The 17747-nt window shown below is 39.8% G+C and overlaps 1 protein-coding gene across 1 annotated transcript in view; it reads right to left on the reverse strand.

Moving 5' to 3' along the window:
- LOC126408979 (spectrin beta chain, non-erythrocytic 4-like) overlaps window positions 1–17747 on the reverse strand; it is a 119850-nt gene that overhangs the window by 15606 nt on the left and 86497 nt on the right. The window contains exons 26-37 of the mRNA XM_050074822.1: window positions 13944–14207; window positions 9607–9831; window positions 8516–8605; window positions 7891–8169; window positions 7242–7372; window positions 5632–5836; window positions 5108–5353; window positions 3355–3489; window positions 2588–2832; window positions 1468–1606; window positions 841–925; window positions 465–661 (exon numbers count right to left, since the gene is read on the reverse strand). Coding sequence (XP_049930779.1) covers window positions 465–661; window positions 841–925; window positions 1468–1606; window positions 2588–2832; window positions 3355–3489; window positions 5108–5353; window positions 5632–5836; window positions 7242–7372; window positions 7891–8169; window positions 8516–8605; window positions 9607–9831; window positions 13944–14207 — 2241 coding nt within the window. The remainder of the gene's footprint in view (window positions 1–464; window positions 662–840; window positions 926–1467; window positions 1607–2587; window positions 2833–3354; window positions 3490–5107; window positions 5354–5631; window positions 5837–7241; window positions 7373–7890; window positions 8170–8515; window positions 8606–9606; window positions 9832–13943; window positions 14208–17747) is intronic.

The raw sequence follows: 17747 nt of genomic DNA on the forward strand, positions 1-17747 counted from the left end.
ATAAAAGGCTGAAAATGCCCCCCAAAATATCTTTAAAGAAAAAAAAATGCTCTTGAGTGAATTTGAATTCCCTCTGGTTAGTGGTGGATATGTGTTGGTGTATATGTGTAGGAATTTTATTGCGAAAGGTAAGAATGTAATGATGGGCTGCCTTTACCAAGGTTGGAAGGAGTAATAAAGTTTGCAGTCTTGGTTTGGATTACGGAGCTGCCGTGTTTTTTTTTGTTCTGCACAATGTGATTGGTGGATGCCTTTATTTGTGGTGTGAAAGCTCAGAAAAATTGACCTTGTTCAGTAAAATATTATGTTGCTTTTTTGCAATATTCGTGTTCTTTGTAAAAGTACTCATGACATAAACAACAGTGTAAAGAAATATACTGACGTGCAAACTGACTGCAAAAAAGAGCCTCCTTTCTGTAAAGATCTCTCGCATCTTCAGCTGATAATGATCATGATGATATTACCGTGGTAAGTCGTCGCAGTGAGCTGAATCGCTCTTCCCAGGTGGCAGCGGCTTTGCGGAAGGCCTCGTGTCGTCGAATCAGCTGCTCCACCTCGTCCACACTCCCGCCTAGCTCGTTGCTGCTGATGAACGGTTCCTGAGCAGTCAGCCACGCCTCTGCCACCACCGCCTCCTGGGCAAACTGGTGAACCTCCAACACTGTGAGGAGGAGAGACAGAAATAACATTCAAATGCAAATCAAAAACTCCTATCACTTCTTTTACACTTCAGTCTTCCCTTGAATATTATGTGTGTAGTTACACTTCATATGTGTATCTGTGTGTTTGTACTTGTGTGTTCATTTATGAAAGTTTGTAGGTCTGGCTGTGTGCACTCACATTGCTGTAGGACTTCCCAGTGCTTGTCCCACTTCTCAGACATCTCATATTGCTTAGCAACCACCTTGTCGAGCCTCTCCTTGATCTGAGAATCAAAATCAGCAACATCACAATCATAGCATCACATGGGTTAAAATTAAAGCTAAAATAAGACCGATGTTCAGAGGATAATCAGATACTATTGTTGTGTATATTTAGAGTATGGTGCTAGGTTTTAGTTTTAGTTCAGTTTCTTGTCAAGATTTTACTTATTTTGTTTTTATCATTCCATTTCATTTTATCATTCCTGCCTAGTCTGTCTGTCTTAAAATGGAAACCCAATGTCCTTATAAAAGCTTGCTGTTACTTTGCTTACATATAAAATATAAACATTAAATGACGAAACTGGACCCAGAAGTTGTTTGTATTATGAGGACAGTGTGTTGGCATCGCTCCACCATTGTATGGTCACACATTTACATACATAACTCTTGGTTAAATCAACAACACAAAATACCACATAAGAAGAAGTTTGAGGTGGTGGGGAGCTGCAACAGCAATTTAATTTACCATATAATTATTGTGCTGCCCTGCTCCCGTTACCCTTGATTATTAACTGAAATTTATTATCATATCTCCTGATCTCACCTCTTCAGCTGCTGGGTTTCTAGCAGCCAGCAGAGTTTTGCCCATGTCGATGCACTCCAGGGTGCTGCGGCTGCGAGCCTCCACTTCGCTCTTCAGACTCTGGTGATAATTCATCAGCACCTCTACTGAGGACACGTCCCTGCAGGACCCACAGAGCACACAGACACTTAGCACACCAGTGCACAAACACCAACACCTGCTTGTTTTAACTGGTGTGTTGCTCTGACAAACCTTAAAATCAAAATTTTAAAAGTACATTTTTATGAAGCTGCTTTACCTCAGCATGAATTACCTGTTCTGTTCCAACAAATTTTGTTTAAGACAGAAGCAGTCTGTTATTTTTGCACATTTAAGATTTAAAAAAACTGTTCAGGGATATATTGCTGTTGATGCTGTGAACTGTTTTAAAGAGCCCTGATGTGGGCTAATTGTTCGCTCTGACCAAGAAGTACACTGGATTACAAAAAGGCTAGTTTTTCTCTGCTAAAAACAAGTTTTGGTACTCTTACAAAGAAGTACAAGCTCTACCTGGGCAGAGCACAAATGCATGTGGATGCCCAAGCATGATACTCGGCTGTGCGTGAGGTGAATAAATGAAATTTGAATTATACTGCAGGAGTTGTGTGAGAGCTTGTGAACAGATGTTCTGATATACTTTTGCTGTCATTAATGAGAAATGTTCGTCGTTTTTTGATTCTCTATTCACTGTGGAGAAAAAGTTTTACTCACAAATTCTATAAATTCTAGGTAATATGCAGTGAGTAATTGATAAATATATATATATTTATATTTCTTCTCTTTTCAGAATTTTCTTCTTTAACTTGAAATCAAAAACCACTTGAAGCCTGCTACATTGGTTGACTGCCTTTTTACTGGTGTACTAGTAATTGTGCTGAATATTATCTGCTACTAAAAGTACTATTCAATCTAATTTTGATACAGAGTACAATGCAAGCCCAGAGTACACACAACACAACGTCTGGTAGATAAAGGGTCAAATTCTATTTGTTATAAAACATACAATATGCTATAACTACAAGTCCACTCCCTCTAGTTTTTGTATAATGCTTTGAAAGCTGAACATATTTCACACCAAACCACCTTGATTTAGTGTTGATACCTGGGCTTCTCTCCTGTCCCTATCTGACAGATGATCGATTCCATCCACATGATCTGATCTCTGACCATGCTGAAGAACCTCAGCTTGTCTGTTTCAGTGGTAATCTGTACTCGACACTCCTCGCAGTATGTCAGCAGTTCTTTCCAGCACTGCATCACTTCATGCTCGCGGGATGCGATGGCTTCAGCCTTCTCGCCAGCATACACCGTCCTCAGCTGAGCAGCGCTCTCCTGCAGCTGACGCACCTGGCAGAGTGGAAGAGCAAATTTTAGGGAAATGTTAAGCTGAACAAGGAAGAAACTGAAATTAAAAAATAGAAAGACATTGTTTTCCAAATGACGCACAAAACACAGCTGCTCTGACAGCTGTGATTAGTCAGGGCCAAGTGGAACAGACTCTGTCAGTGGAGTTGAGACAGAGCAGCTGTGATTTTGCATCGTTCTTCAGTAAAATGTTCCTCTGTTTCTGTTTCCCAGGTGCATGACAGAGACTACATAAAGCAAAATTAAATGCAGAGTAAGAAGGTAGTTTTGCCATGGCTCCACCTCACATCTGTATGAATGTGAGGCACGGTGTGCTAAAGAATGCGTGTGTGTTAGACAAACATCCACTGGGTAATTACATGTGAAAAATAGTCCTGTGGACCTTTACAGAGTGATTATCACTGGGGGAAGTCTTTGTGACTCTTCCTTACGCGAGTCTTGAGGTCAGTGAATGCTGAAGCTGTTTATTTCACATGCTGTCTGTTCATGTGCATGTTGCTGTACCTGCGTGACCAGCAGCTGTATGTCCTGTTCGAAGCTGTGCAGTAGTCTCTGCAGGGTGCTGGTGTTGGCAGTGCTGCCCTGCCGAGCCCGAACTTCCGGCAGCCTTCTGTGTTTGTCGTCAATCTGGGACAAAACCTGGAGACAAAAAAGTGTGAGATTTGTGTAGAAAAAGGAGAACTGAGAAATCTGAGAAACATCTTTAAATGATTTTTTTTTTTAAGTTAAACTGTCATTAAACAATTACACATAGATGTTGGGTCCGTAAAACAAAACCATAAAGTTGAACACCAGAACACATCTTTTGATATTTTGTCTTTATAATATTTATATCTATATAATTTTTAAAGGGAAAGTAACGAAAGTTTAGAACAGGAAAAAGCCGATAACTGATAAATCAAAAATGATTTAATTAGAAATTAGACAACTTGGCCAAACCAACCCCTCAGCATATGTGGCTCCAGTTAAGAGAGTGGAGAACGTTGGACAAACTCACCAGTTGATGAACACCACCACAATTGTGAAACACCCACTGCTGAATGCACCTTTCTTTAGAAACTGAAACAAGCAACACTCCCCAGTAACATTCTAACAATATTCTGCAGAGGCACAGTTGCGAATGCGCTCACATACTGCATCACCACTTTGTACTCCTGCTGCAATAACAGCTACATTGAAGCCCAGCAGATGATAGTCAGGGGAGCTGAGAAGATCATTGGCTTTTCTCTAACCTCTTTTCAGGCCCTCCACCAGAGCTGATGCCTTCACCAGGCGCTCAACATTGTCAGACACCCCTCACACCCTCTTAACGAATTCTTCGTTCCTTTGCCATCTGGCAGAAGGTACCAAATCATCAGAGCAAGGACCACAAGTCTGTTAACAGCTTCCTCCCACAGGCCATCAGGCTGCTCAGTAGCCAACCCATCTTACTCTGATGAGCTGCAACTTAATTTATATGAGATTCTTGATTTGCATGTCATCTTTGGCCACCTTTTTTTTTTTTTTTACAACTTCATTCTTGGGCTACCCTGAAAGCTGAAGACTCAAATCATCCGTTGAAGACCCCTCAGTTGACTGAAATTCCTTCAATGCGAGCAGGCTTTTTTTTTTTGTAAGTCAGTATGCAGTGTACTTTTGGGCATGTTTCACTCCCCAGATTAAGCTGCAGAGCGAGCACTTGTCGCTTTCACGCTGCTTTGCTCTCCTGTACAGGCAGCTGTGGACCCACACACAGGGTGAGTCTGAGTGAGACAGAGGCAGTGGCCCGAAGGAAGAGAGGCCTTGCTTGGTCAGGCTCTGTTATTCTCCTCTGCCTCCTGCTTAGAAGTGGTGAATGTAAAGCTCACAGCAACTTAATACCATACAGTCTCTTGCTTTTGTTTAATATCTAGTGTCGGCAAAAAATGTTGTTTCACATTATTTTTCGTGAACATCACTGCCACCCAACCTTGCTGCTGAAGCCTGTTCAAACTCTCAAACTCTTTATGGAAAAAAGGAACAATAAGTCAAGTGTACATATTGAAGTCAGTCTAAATAAATCTGCTCATTTGTTTGAATAAAAAAGTTCAGGAATAAATCTATAAAAAAAACGAAAATAATGGGCCTTATGTATTGTACTATATATTGTTTCTGATGTGTTGCATTAAATTTCCTCTTGAAGATCAATAGTGGTATCATTGCACCATGCAATATTGCATTATACTGTATTAAATACCATGTCATATCTATGTTTTTTCTTGCTCCTTAGGTACCTCACCTCTCTGCAGTCAGAGAAGAACTTGTGCAGCTGGTGTGAGGCGGCAAGCATCTGCGCCCGGGTCTCCATGAGCTCCAGCAGGTCAGCCCAGGCCTCGTTCACCCCATCCTTCCATTCAGCGATGGTGGCGGCCTCTGAGTGGCCATAGTCGATAAGCTCATCCACCATCTGATTGACGGCCGTCACACGCTCCTGCCCCACACTGCCCGTCTCTGACGCAAACTCTGTAAACTTCTCCTGCAAGACCTGGAGATGTGGCAGGGGTGGAGGTAGGGAGGGAAAAGACGTATTATAATGCTTTTCGGTAAGTTGCTTATTCACAGAGCACATACGAGTAGATTCATTACTGTAGCTGCTGTAAAAGAATAAAAGTAATTGTATAAAGCTGGTACAATTAACAGATGCAATTTTATGTTAACAAACTATCAAACACGACCGGTGTTGATCTTTTGATTTCAACATGTGACTTCTAAAAAAAAATTCTTGAATCTACATCCACAGACACCGCCTGTCGACACACTTACAGTGACATGCTCAAAGTCTTGACCCAGTTCAGGTGAGCTGGCGACCACCTCCCTCTGAGCGATCCACTGCTCCAGCTCGTCCACCTCCCTGTTGAGCTGGTAGAGCCAGTACTGCTGCTCCAGGCGGCTCTTCCTCTCCTCCACCAGGTCCTTCAGAGACACGTACAGACGATCGATCTGCGACTGACGCTTGCTGATCTGCTCACTGCGGAAGAAAGGAGATTGTGTGTCAGGGCAAGTAAGAAAAAAATCTGTGACACTCTTAAAATTATGTCATACAGTCTACACTCAGTGGCCACCTTTCCTATACTTGGTAGGACCGCCCAGCCTGACCCTACCATCTGCATGTGGCAGCAAGAGTCCAGATCTGTCAAACCAGACAACAATTTTCCTTCTACTGTCCAGTTTTGATGAGCCTGCACCTGCTGTAGTTTCAGTTTCCTGTTCTTAGCTGATGGGGATTAGACCTGCTGTGGACTCCTGCTACTGTAGTCCATGATATGCCTAGTTTATACTCCACAACTTTAGCCCAGATTTTCCACTCGCCAACAGTTTTTGGAGCTCCCCGACAAAAGCCCCAGATCAGAGGCAAGACATTAAACTGGTGGGGATTTATGTGTAAACTGTTTAAAGAAGCAAGTTGAGAGGCTCACCAATGTAATGCAGAGATATCAGGCAAAATATTTGGACCTATTGGGCACCTGTCGGTGGGCTACAGCCAATGACAGTGCAAGACACGGGCTGAGGGGAAAACCTGGGGGAGGGGTCACCATTAACTAGGGCTGTCCCCTGAAAGTCGGAGCTTCAAATCATCAGTCGGAGTCCCCTAGGTCGACTAAAGTTCTTCAAGTAAAGCAGTATTTCTGGGGTGCTTTGGTCTCCAGATTTAGCAGCAGAGTGAACACTCCTCACTTTTACACTGTGCTCCAGTGCAGGCAATGGTGGACCCAGACCCTGAGTGAGTCTGGGTAAGACGTTATGCTCTTCTGCCTTCTGCTTACGAGAAGTGAATTTACAGTTCATAGTAACTTAATACTTTACAGTCTCTATTCTACCGCTTTTGTTTGATATCTAGTGTTTCCAATCTGTCGTTGGCATAGCGAACACGCATTAGCTCGGAGGGCTACCTTTAACGTCCCGCTGCACCCTGTTCGAACTCTTAAACTCTATATGGAAAAAGAAATAATTGTTGAATGTTTGTATTGAACTGCCAAATCTGATTTGACGGGCACAACTCTACCTGTTACAAAAGGAACTTCACTGTATATGTTTGCGACACACACCAAAGTTGGAGTTGCACCTAAATCAAACAGGGTTTTTTTGTCTATCTTTCATTTTCAGAAGTTGATACTGACAGAAATGTATCCAGTAAATTGCAAGAAAAAGTCAAGGCAAAAAAGTAATGTTTGCAGACCTGCAAGCAAATTTTTATACAGCACTTGAAATATTGTCTTTGTCAGGGTTAGTCAAAACACCATATAACCCCTGACCGATGCTTGTTTGTCTTTCATCCTTTTTCAATGCAGAGAATTGAGAGCATTCCTGTATTTTTTATTTTTTTTTGGTATCAAGATCTCTGTTAGAGAGTGTGTGTGTGTTTACATGCTCACCAGTCTGGATGCCCCATCTCCAGCAGCTGTCGACATTGCTGTGACAGCAGGCCGATAGTCTCAGCATAGTCCTCGATGGTCTGTTCCAAGACCAAGTGTTTTTTAAGCAGCTGCAGTGTGCTTGGCTCGTCCTGTTGGGAGGAGAAAACAGCACACACAAGGAAGAGTTTCATTTTAAATCTAATACACACATTGCACAAACACTCAATGTTGCCTCTATGTGAATGAGACGATTGATAAAGCAATAGATACAATTCATGTGTCTACTGCTTGTTGAGAGAGGTTTGGCAGCGTTTGCAGAGATGTTTGTGTTCAGGGCAGTTGTAGTGTTTTATAAAAATTACGCTAAAAAGATTTAAATCTTAAATAATAATAATAATTAACAGCATAGTATTCATAATCATTATAATACTTAAATAGAAATAAAATAAATACATTAATAAATAAATACAGACATGAATAAACAAATAAAAATACAAGTAAGAGTTTTACTCTTACTTGTAATTACCAATAAAGAATAACAGAGAAAATGAATGCCAAAAATCTTATGTAGAAATAATTACCTGATGATAATAGACTACACAGTGATTTTGAACATGATTTTTTTATTTAAGTGCCCAGCAACTTTCAGGCAATTGCACACACACACCTTCCCCTTCTCCTCGTTCATCATGTGCAGCTCCTGCTCGCTCAGCCAGGCCTCCACTTCGGCCGTGTCGAAGTAGTACTGCTGGGCCTGGTACATGGCGTCCAGGACCAGCTGCCTCCTCTCGGTCTCGGCCCAAAGCAAAGCCCACAGCTGGGCCAGCTGGTCCTGGCCTGCCCTGACGCAGTCAGCCTCTGGGCTGCGTATGGAAGCAATGATCCCTGCCCTCTCCAGGACATCCTCAATCCTGTTCCTGTGTACCTGCAGCTCTCTCTGAAGTGTCTGAGGGGAGGTAGAGGGCAATAAAAGGAAAGAGGAGTTGACTGATTAAATCTTTTCTATGCTGTTAAAAAAAGAGCACTGATAATAAGATTCACTGTTGCTTTACAGCAGTAAAGTAAGTACAGTACAAAATAATGGAGGTGAGTAGGTATGGAGGAAGATAAATTAGGACTTGGAGTGTGCACATCACGTTTATCCATCACATATAACCTGTCCATCTTTCTGTGGCCTGACCACATTGAGTTAAATCAGGGTGGTGACAGTGTATCAACAGAGGGAGCCAGGCTGCAGTTACATATTAAATCAAGGCTGCAGTGAGAATTATTAGCTATTATGATTTTCATACCTGGTTCTTCTTCATGAGCTGCTGGACTGCCTGCAGAGAGGAGCCGTGCTCCTGAGACATGGCCATCGGGAGGCGCTCCTGGACCCACAACTACAACCACAACAATATGACTTGTAAGTGCACTTCATTTATTGTATGCGGATCTTTGTATCTAATTAAGATGAAGAGATATCTAGGCAATTTGAAAAGAAAATCATTTTGACAATACCAGGGTCAAACAGTAACACTGACTCAAAAAAAATGTAAGGCTTTCATTTTTCAACTGCATTTGTTTGCACACACACACACACACGCACACACACACACACACACACACACACACAAAACCCAATTACAACTTATTGTGAAAATGTGAGAAATTTGAGGAAAGCAAGTTTAACACGCATAATACTAATAATCTGTTTACATAGTTACATTATGGATACTTAGGGGAGCAGGGTGTAGGATTTAGTGGCATCTAGCAGTGAGGACTGCAGATTGCAACCAGCTGAAACTTCCCCCATGTGCCAAGCGTGAAAACCAGATTTAAGTTCCTTCATTTTTCTTTGTTCAGAGGGTTTTTACCAGGTGCCGAATTATCCACAGTGGTCTCTTTCTCTCCAAAACAAAAGAGACCAGGTGATTCACACCAGTAAAAACACTAAATAAAGAAGATTAACAACAAAAAAAAATCAGTGTTTTTCCAAAGCTACTTGTTGCAGAGGGGGTGCTAACTATGGTGGCCAACATGGAAACGCAAATGGCCCTATCTAGAGCCATTGTTTAGTTTGTCCCCTCTAAGCCACTGTAGAAACATAGCAGTGCAACATGGTGGACTCCATGAATGAGGACCTGCTCCCTATGTTGAAATAAACGGCTCATTCTATGGTTACAAAATTAACAATTCTCATTTTCAGGTGATACACATTAAAGAAAAAGTAGGTATTATATTATATTCCATTTCTGCCAAAAAACAACCCAGCTAAATCCATCACACTGGACCTTTAACTGGGTTCGGAACAAAACGTTTGCCCCCACAATGTAAATCATAACATTTAGGATTGACTGTATGTTTAAAATGGTACGTGTTAAGGAACAGACATCAAACTCACAATCTCATCCTCAAGGTCTCGTCCGACTTGGTGAACTTCCTTAGATGCCAGCAGGATGCGCCGTCTCTCCTTCAGCGGCTCAATCAGACGCACCATCCTAGCCTCCACAACGGCTTGACGTCCAGAAACTGTCTCCTTGATCTGTGTCTGCTGTGGGATGGAGGCCACCTGTGCCTGGAGCTGCCCCACCTCCTTATACCACTCCTCCATCTGGCTCTCCATGGTCTGAGGGGGAGAAGGAGGACAGGAAGGAGGAGCAGGACAGCAGAGGAGAGGGGAAGTAGAGTGAAAGTTATCAAAATGGATGGAGGAAAAGAGGAGGTGTTCAGGAGAGAGGGATGTAGGTAGGTGAGAGGAAGAGAGAATAAATTGGGTGGAGGTAAAATAACATGTTGTCATGGGAGACAAGATAAAGATGTGATGAGTGGGATGTGAGGAATGTGACAGAAATGCAAAAATGAGTAGTTTGTTGTTTTGACTCTCAGCAGCAGTGAATTCTCATGTTTGATTGCATTTTAATTATCGTTCTCATTTCAGAGAGAGTTTTCAAATACCTTCTAATTTAAAGTTAGAAACCAAAATAAACAAAAATGTTTAGTGTTTCAGGTTTTTCACTAACATTAAGGATATTATTACACAGTACCAGCTAACAAAGTATTATGATTTTTATATAATGTATATGCAAAATTATAAGGGAAAAACACTACAAAAAGTAATATCACAGTTTGTGGCAAATCCACAGAAACAGGGCAACACAATCACAATAATAATTTATTTGTAATTGGTTGCTGGTCATGTCTGAAATTAAAGCATTTAAGTAAAAATGATCACAACAGAAATAATAATTGCAATCTCTATCGTATTCATATACTTCAATTGTATATATAATTCTTTATTAATTTTCTAAAATATATTTAAATATCTCTTGTGTTCAGTTCACTGGAATGTCATGATTTAATAAAAGATGGACATGAAAGCAAAGATGAGTCTGAAAGTAACCCAGAACAGTGAAAGAATAATTTATAAACATGAAGTGTAGTGAAGTTTACTGTACCCCTTGCCAGGATGGATGCTGGGAAGTGGAGTTTGGTTTGGAGTTAGGATGATGTGGTAAAGCAGTGCTAATGGCGGCCTGTTAAAGGAAGCTGTAAGCGGCATGCTGTGGGAGAGGAGAATGAGACATGTCCGGTGAAATGATGAAGTAATGAAAGGATGAATCTGTGCGTCAGCCCAGGTCACACCTGCCTGCTGTTTGCTGTGTAAACAATCTGATTCTTCCAAATCATCAGTGCTGGAGGGCAAGGGAAGAGTTTCATCCCAACATTACACATAAAACTAAAAAATAAAAAATAAAAAAACCTTGGAAAACAAAAAACAGTTTTGTACCATGAAAATGAAACGCTGGGGGATATTCAATTATGGAATATTGAAGCTGGAGTATGCAGTTTTCTGGAAAAGTAAAAATACAAAACAAAACAAAAACAAACAAACAAAAAAACAACAGCATTTAAAATTCATCCTCCTCCTGCAGCATGGGCACACGCACACGCTTTCTACAATAAATTGTGTGGGTACCTCATGCGGTCGGATGTTAGCCACTGCTGATTTAGCTTGCGCTAACCAGAGTAACACATGAACCACTTGCTCAGTGTTTAATTACTGCAGTAGATCTAAGGCAATTCAGTGCTTATGTGTAACATAAACTAAACACAGGACACACAGAGCAGAAACTGTATCCAGTCAATCACAAAACAACTACCTTATCAAAGAACGTCAACAATAATACAAATCCAAAATATGTTGAAATTTGTATTTAAAAATATACTAATCAAAAATTTCCAATCATTAGTATTTGTAAAATGATCTTGGGATGAAACACTTGTGAAACTTCAATGGGTTGGCGTGAATGCTGATGACTTATAGAGTTTTTAAAAAAAACAACCTTACACGGATATTAAAAATGAATGTTGGCGTGAAAGCAAAGAGAGCCTGACTTTGCTGAAATGAGATGAAAAGCTGAACGGAAAACACTGCAGGCACACAGTGAGAAATGTTGTTGTTAGTCATTTCCAAACATGATGTTTTGCTCAAATATTAATGAGATGAGGCCATCACTGTGTGGCGGTAATAACGTGACCGGTGAGTCACTGTGAGACAGTTCAGCATGTAGAGTAAAAAGCAGAGCTGCAGAGTCACATTCACAATTTAGGTCAGACTGTTTAGAAGAGCAGTGTATACTTATGATAAATATACAATATGGTTTTAGCTCAAAATGCCTACAAATATGATCACTACCTGTATACAATTTTGCTGTGGCTAAAACTAAAGAAGACCACAGATTCAGTTAAATCCCAGAATAATGCGTCAGTGATTCATAAAGGAAAAAGAGACACTTGTTATCTCACTGGATGCTTGTCAGACTGATCAGAAAGGCCTACAACCAAGAAACAACTCAGAGGAGACAGAGCAGCAGTGCCATCTAATTAACATGCACAATCCAAAAATAAATGCATGTTAAAGCCCCCATGAAATTAAAAATACATGTTCTCAGTTTTAACCCTGTGTCCCTGTGTTAATAGAATATTTATCTCTTGTTATAATGCCAAATGCATGCAAACAAAAAATCAGTATCAGAGTATTTATACATCAAAATCCCTATCCTTTTGCTTTCTCTTTAAATGGTTTGAAATGTTTGATGACTCATCCTGTCCTCGGGGGCGTTTACAAAATCAAATGAGACTTTGGACAACTAGCGAGCCACACCGGTCATTTAAAACCGCACTTCACTGTTTTAGGGTTGTTGTAGTAGCTAGCTAACAGAGCGATATGGAGAGAGCTGGGAGAAGTGTGTTTGGATATCAGTGGGCAAAACCTTTGTTTTCATTTCCAAAAAATGTGGCGGATGTCTATTTTAGGTCTATATTATTCATCTCTCTTGATCTAACAGTAAAGGAGTTGTGAGTGGAGTCAGCAGTCTGCTCAGCAATGGAATCCGTTGAAGCTCTGTACAGTGTTAAACTCTAAACGCGTCCACTTTTGATCTAAATCTCTCTTGTAGCTGTACAAAGCTCAAATATTCCATTTCCATAAGAAATATGTCACAGTATAGAAGCTAAAGACACTTCCATTTCACAGGGACTTTAACTTTGAAAACTGAAAATAAATAAATTAATTAAAACATGCTCTTAAATTTCTTTCCAGTACATTTCAATAGTAATGTTTATCTTGGAGAAAATGTTTTTGTAATGAAATAATCTGTAGCCTAGACCTGACCAACTTATTAGATGAAGAAAGCTATATTTCTGATATTACTCATTCTTGAGAATTGGGGCAAAACCTTATGTTTTTGGTTTTTGATTTTTACTCTTCAATTAGGCTGGGACAAAATATTTTAAAAGATCTTGACTATTAAACCTTGTAAATGGCCAGTGTCCCAGTGATTGAATTTTTTCTTAAATAGCATGTATGCTATGCTAATGGTTGTCAGGTAGATCCGACGCATTTCAGAGATGACAAAAAGCTATGCATTTATTAATTTCCTGTAGCTGAAGTGAGTAGCCATTTTAATTTTCAAAGTTGCTGAGAGTTCTCTTAATGCTAATCAAAATAGTCTTTTTAAACTATAATTCTTATTTGGTTTTGATTTAAAAGGGCTACGGTGTTGACATGTTATGACCCGATCGCAATTTATAAAAAAAAAAATACAAAGAAATAGGAGTCATATTCTTTTCTATTGTCTATTTTATGTCTGATTAAATAGTGGTTTTGTAGAAATGTGAGGAAGTTGATTATTTTTTTATATTTTAAAAATTATATAAGTTCATTTTTACACCAATGTTATTAGTGCGTACTATTAGTTTCATTGTTGTATAGGACAAGGCTGTTTTCTGGCACAGGGCAACTTTGGAAGTTTAAAAAATGAAAGCAGATTACAGTATTTTATAAATAATATTTGTTTCATACATATAAATCCTTTAAATAATGTTTCACCTGATAAATTAAATTAGTGTGTTGATAAGTCATAATTTTACGTTGTTTTTTTTTGTTTTGGTTGGGCATGCTTTGTCCCAGTTCTCAAGAATGGGTGTTTTACAAATATAGAACTTTTATTTTTGTTGGTTTTAATTTTCTTATCAAATACTGGGTAGTTATGAGCTTCTAGATACTGATACTGACTTGAGTTAAAAAAAAAAAAAAAAAACTAATTATGTGGACCAACTGTTGCTACTGCTTATGCTTTTATAAAGATCCCAATTTAAAAAATGGGAATAAGTAAGCTAGAGATTTGAGACACAGATTGGTTCATAGAACACTGTATGTTTTCGAACCCGACGTACTTGTAGTTTTTTCAGCTGCTTGTTGACAGTGGTGAGGTCCTGTCCCTGGTCCACATAGGCCAGTTGACCCTCCAGCTGGCCCAGTCTCTGGTCCAGGCTTTCGTAGCTCTGCACCAGCAGGTCAGCCTTGTTGGCTTCAAAGAGCTGGCGGGCTTTGGCCTGGGTGGTGCTCTCCAGATCTTGCCAACACTCCCTGATCTCCTCTAGCTTCTTCCGGACCACTGGGCTGAGCTCAGGCTTCTCCTGGATCAGCTGCTGGCCCTCCTGAATGGACGGGAAGAGAAAGGAAGACAGAGGGAGCGGTGAGACAGAGGTCAGACTTTTCATGTTTTAATAAGGAGGGAAAAAGACAAACCGACCAAGTGAACAGCTCAACATGCAGAGTAGAGTCAAAAGCATTTATATAACATTTGAGGTAAATACTAACAACAAACAACTTAAGCTACCACATGCTATGCCGTAACCTGTCATGATAATAAGGTCACTAGGAAGAGTAACTATCACCTTAATCAGTGAATCAGTGGCTCTACACAGCACCTGGGGAGCATTAACATGAACTCATAATCTTTAAGCATATATCAGTTTCATGCTAATCACTTTTTCCTCATCACTATGCAAATATATGCCAAAAGATACTCCAAAAATCTGATTAGATCATCTGCTCTGATACTATGAGCTCATGAGATTCAGGCGAGACAAATGAAGTCTCTACTATCATTTTTCATCGGCTGTAGTGTCCCCGAAAATGAAGAGGTGAATTAACTGTGTATTTCAACATGCAGTAACATTGCAAAAAGGTATGCAAAAGCATGCACATCCAGACAAATATAAGGTGCTGGACAAGAGATCATACAAAAGATGAAAAAACAGAGTGTGCACACTAGACTACCGCCCAATAATATTTAACTGAATTACAACCAAGGTGACGTTTTCAGCTTTGCATGCTCCGGTCTGATAAAAAGCGCAAAGCTCGAAACATCACCTCGGTCGAAACTTAATAACATATTATTTACCGTCTGTTGCAAATACAGGAATCAAAGGTATACTGTTTTTTGGGGCTGCAGCTTATTATCAGTTCCATCATCAGTTAATGTAGTGATGATTTTTCTTTTTACAATATGTTGCATTAATAAAATAACAATCATCACACTTTCTGATCAACAAACAGAAAACCCAAACCCATTTTTTGATGATAATGACGTAATCAGATCAAGTCTTTCCATTTAAGAAGCTGTAACTACGTAATTATTATAAAAATGATTTTCAATATGAACTAATAAGCTCACCTCACAACACTGGAACTGAGGCACTGAAATGTAGAGCTGCGACAATAAGCTGATTAATTCATTCGAAAATCAATTGGCATTTATTTTATTTTATTTTTTTTTTCTGAGAAAAGACAGCCAAAAAGAAATAGTTTCAGCTTCTAATTCTTATATAGAAGTAATCTGGATATTTTGGGGTTGGGACTCTTTATTGTACAAAAGTAAATAAGAAATAATTATTAGTTGCAGCCCAAGTCAAATGTAACATCGAAATAGAATCATAATAGAATCTTTTTTCTGTTTCATCACATCCACAAATATTCAGTTGATCTTTAGTTGGGATAGTTATGTGTTGACTGTGTGGAACTGGGTTAGTGTGTGTGTGTGTGTGTGTGTGTGTGAAGAGATTAAACCTTGTTGTATTAAAATGCCTCATAAATTACCTTGCACTCCCCTCCCCCCTTCTCTCTCTTCCTTTCTTTTTCATTTTTCTGCCCCCTTTTGTACCTTATCCTGTTCTGAAAACACACACACACACACACACACACACCCACACCCACACACAATTCCTTATGTACACCTGCTCCCTTCCATTTTTTCTTCATTTTGCCTCCCCCCACAATGAAATCCTTAACCCATCCTATTATAATTCGTCTTTTGCAGCCTGTGTGTTTGTATGTGTGTGTGTGTGTGTGTGTGTGTGTGTGTGTTAGAGAGTGTGATAGAGAGTTGCAGAAAAAAAAGAACCAGAAGGAACCAGACAAAGAAAAAATACATGATTAAAACAAACAACCAAAGAAGGACAAAAAAGGTGACTTATTCACCTCTGTGTCTGACTGCCAGAACCAGTGTTGGGCAAGATCACTTCAAACACAAATGTGTTAGATACTGACGTACATTGTAGCGTCACATACAAAGCTATTATTATTTCAGTGTCTATACTCATTCCCCCTAAAAGACAGTAGATTAATGTGACAATGTGGCTGCTACTTCCTATAAATGTGAAAACAAGGGAACATAAGGAACTTTGCTATTAGTGCAATTAATAATGTTTCAAATTTTTAAATACTTTCTTGTGGTGTACAAATACAAATAAAACTGACAAGATAGAGAATAAAAGTAAATAAAAAACCAACAGAAGGACGGCGTGCTGCTAGCATGACTAATAATGGCTTTACTAGCCATGCTGCTTGGAATAAAATATTGCCAATGTAAAAAAATTTGTAATTTACTAGTCATCAAAACCATGTGTACTCTTAAGTATTAGCGACTAACATTTCAAGTATCAATTAATCTTTTGGTTCATTTAACAGAACTTGAAATTATATGAGATTTTGAAACTTCAAGAACAGATAATAATGCCATTCTGACAAAGGCTAAATTTTCCATCATTTGGTGCTTGGAGGGCAGTAATTTCACCTCTCACAGAGACAGTAAAATAACGTTGAGCAGTGACTCATCATTCACAGAGGACATCATCCTGCCTGATTCACTCAGGTTAGGATAAAATCTACAGACACACAGAGCTGATTGGTGACTGGAAACACTGATGTGATAAAAGAGGGTTCCGGTCTAAACCCCTAGACTGGCTGTGTAAGGATGGTTGAGGATATGTCTGGTTACATCAAAGAGGCTCTATAGTGTGAATGTGAGTATTATAAAATCATGCTTAGTCATATAACAAAGAAAAGCAAAATCAAAAACACTGCAGGTTGGAAGGCTTTCCTAAAAAGCATTTTTCGAGGAGACAGCATATATAACTGCATAAAGTGAAAGAGTGATTAAATCCGATGTAACAAAAAGTTTTTTTTTATTTCACAAATGTATGAGTTTATGAAAATATATCTAAACTAGTCTATATCCACTGGTAGCTTTGTCACCTTCAACCTATGCCAATCCTCAATGCCTATGTGCAGTTTCACATAGATTGACCACGTTAGTGAGTAGAAAAACGTGGGACAGACAGAATGACTGACTGACTGACTGACTGACAGAATGACACACTAACAGTTTCTGTGATTATTTAGAGCATACCATACCATGACTTAGTCATAACAAAAAGGTTGAACGATGCTGCACTTTAGGCAATCACAATGGAGGGGGCGGGGCCGAGACGTGCAGGTGTCCCCAGGAAATGTGTACCTACAGAAACAGCAAGCTCCGTGTCCATGGCGACTGCTCCACTCAAAACGCCGTCTCGTCAACGTGAAAAACATGGACAACAGCACAACTTACAAACGTTGTGCATCCACCAGCACACCTTCCACTCCTCACGACAGGAAATAAAGGGTATTAGCGGCAATGTTTTTACCGCTGTTTGGTTCGAGTTGCAGGTAGGAGTGTAACACTGGGGGCACCGCTGGAAGTGAAGGGGGTGAGTGATCCCTGAGGCCCCTGCACTTCCGTTAGTCGAAAAACTCCGGGCAGTGCCTCCAGAGGTAAAGGAAGAAATTTTTATTTATTTATTGTTTTTACTGATGGATTTCCAGATTGGCTCTCTAGCGCCCCCATTTTGTTTGATCGGGTCAATAATGGAGGG

Source organism: Epinephelus moara, chromosome 2, assembly GCF_006386435.1.
Source record: "Epinephelus moara isolate mb chromosome 2, YSFRI_EMoa_1.0, whole genome shotgun sequence".
Lineage (NCBI taxonomy): Eukaryota > Metazoa > Chordata > Actinopteri > Perciformes > Serranidae > Epinephelus > Epinephelus moara.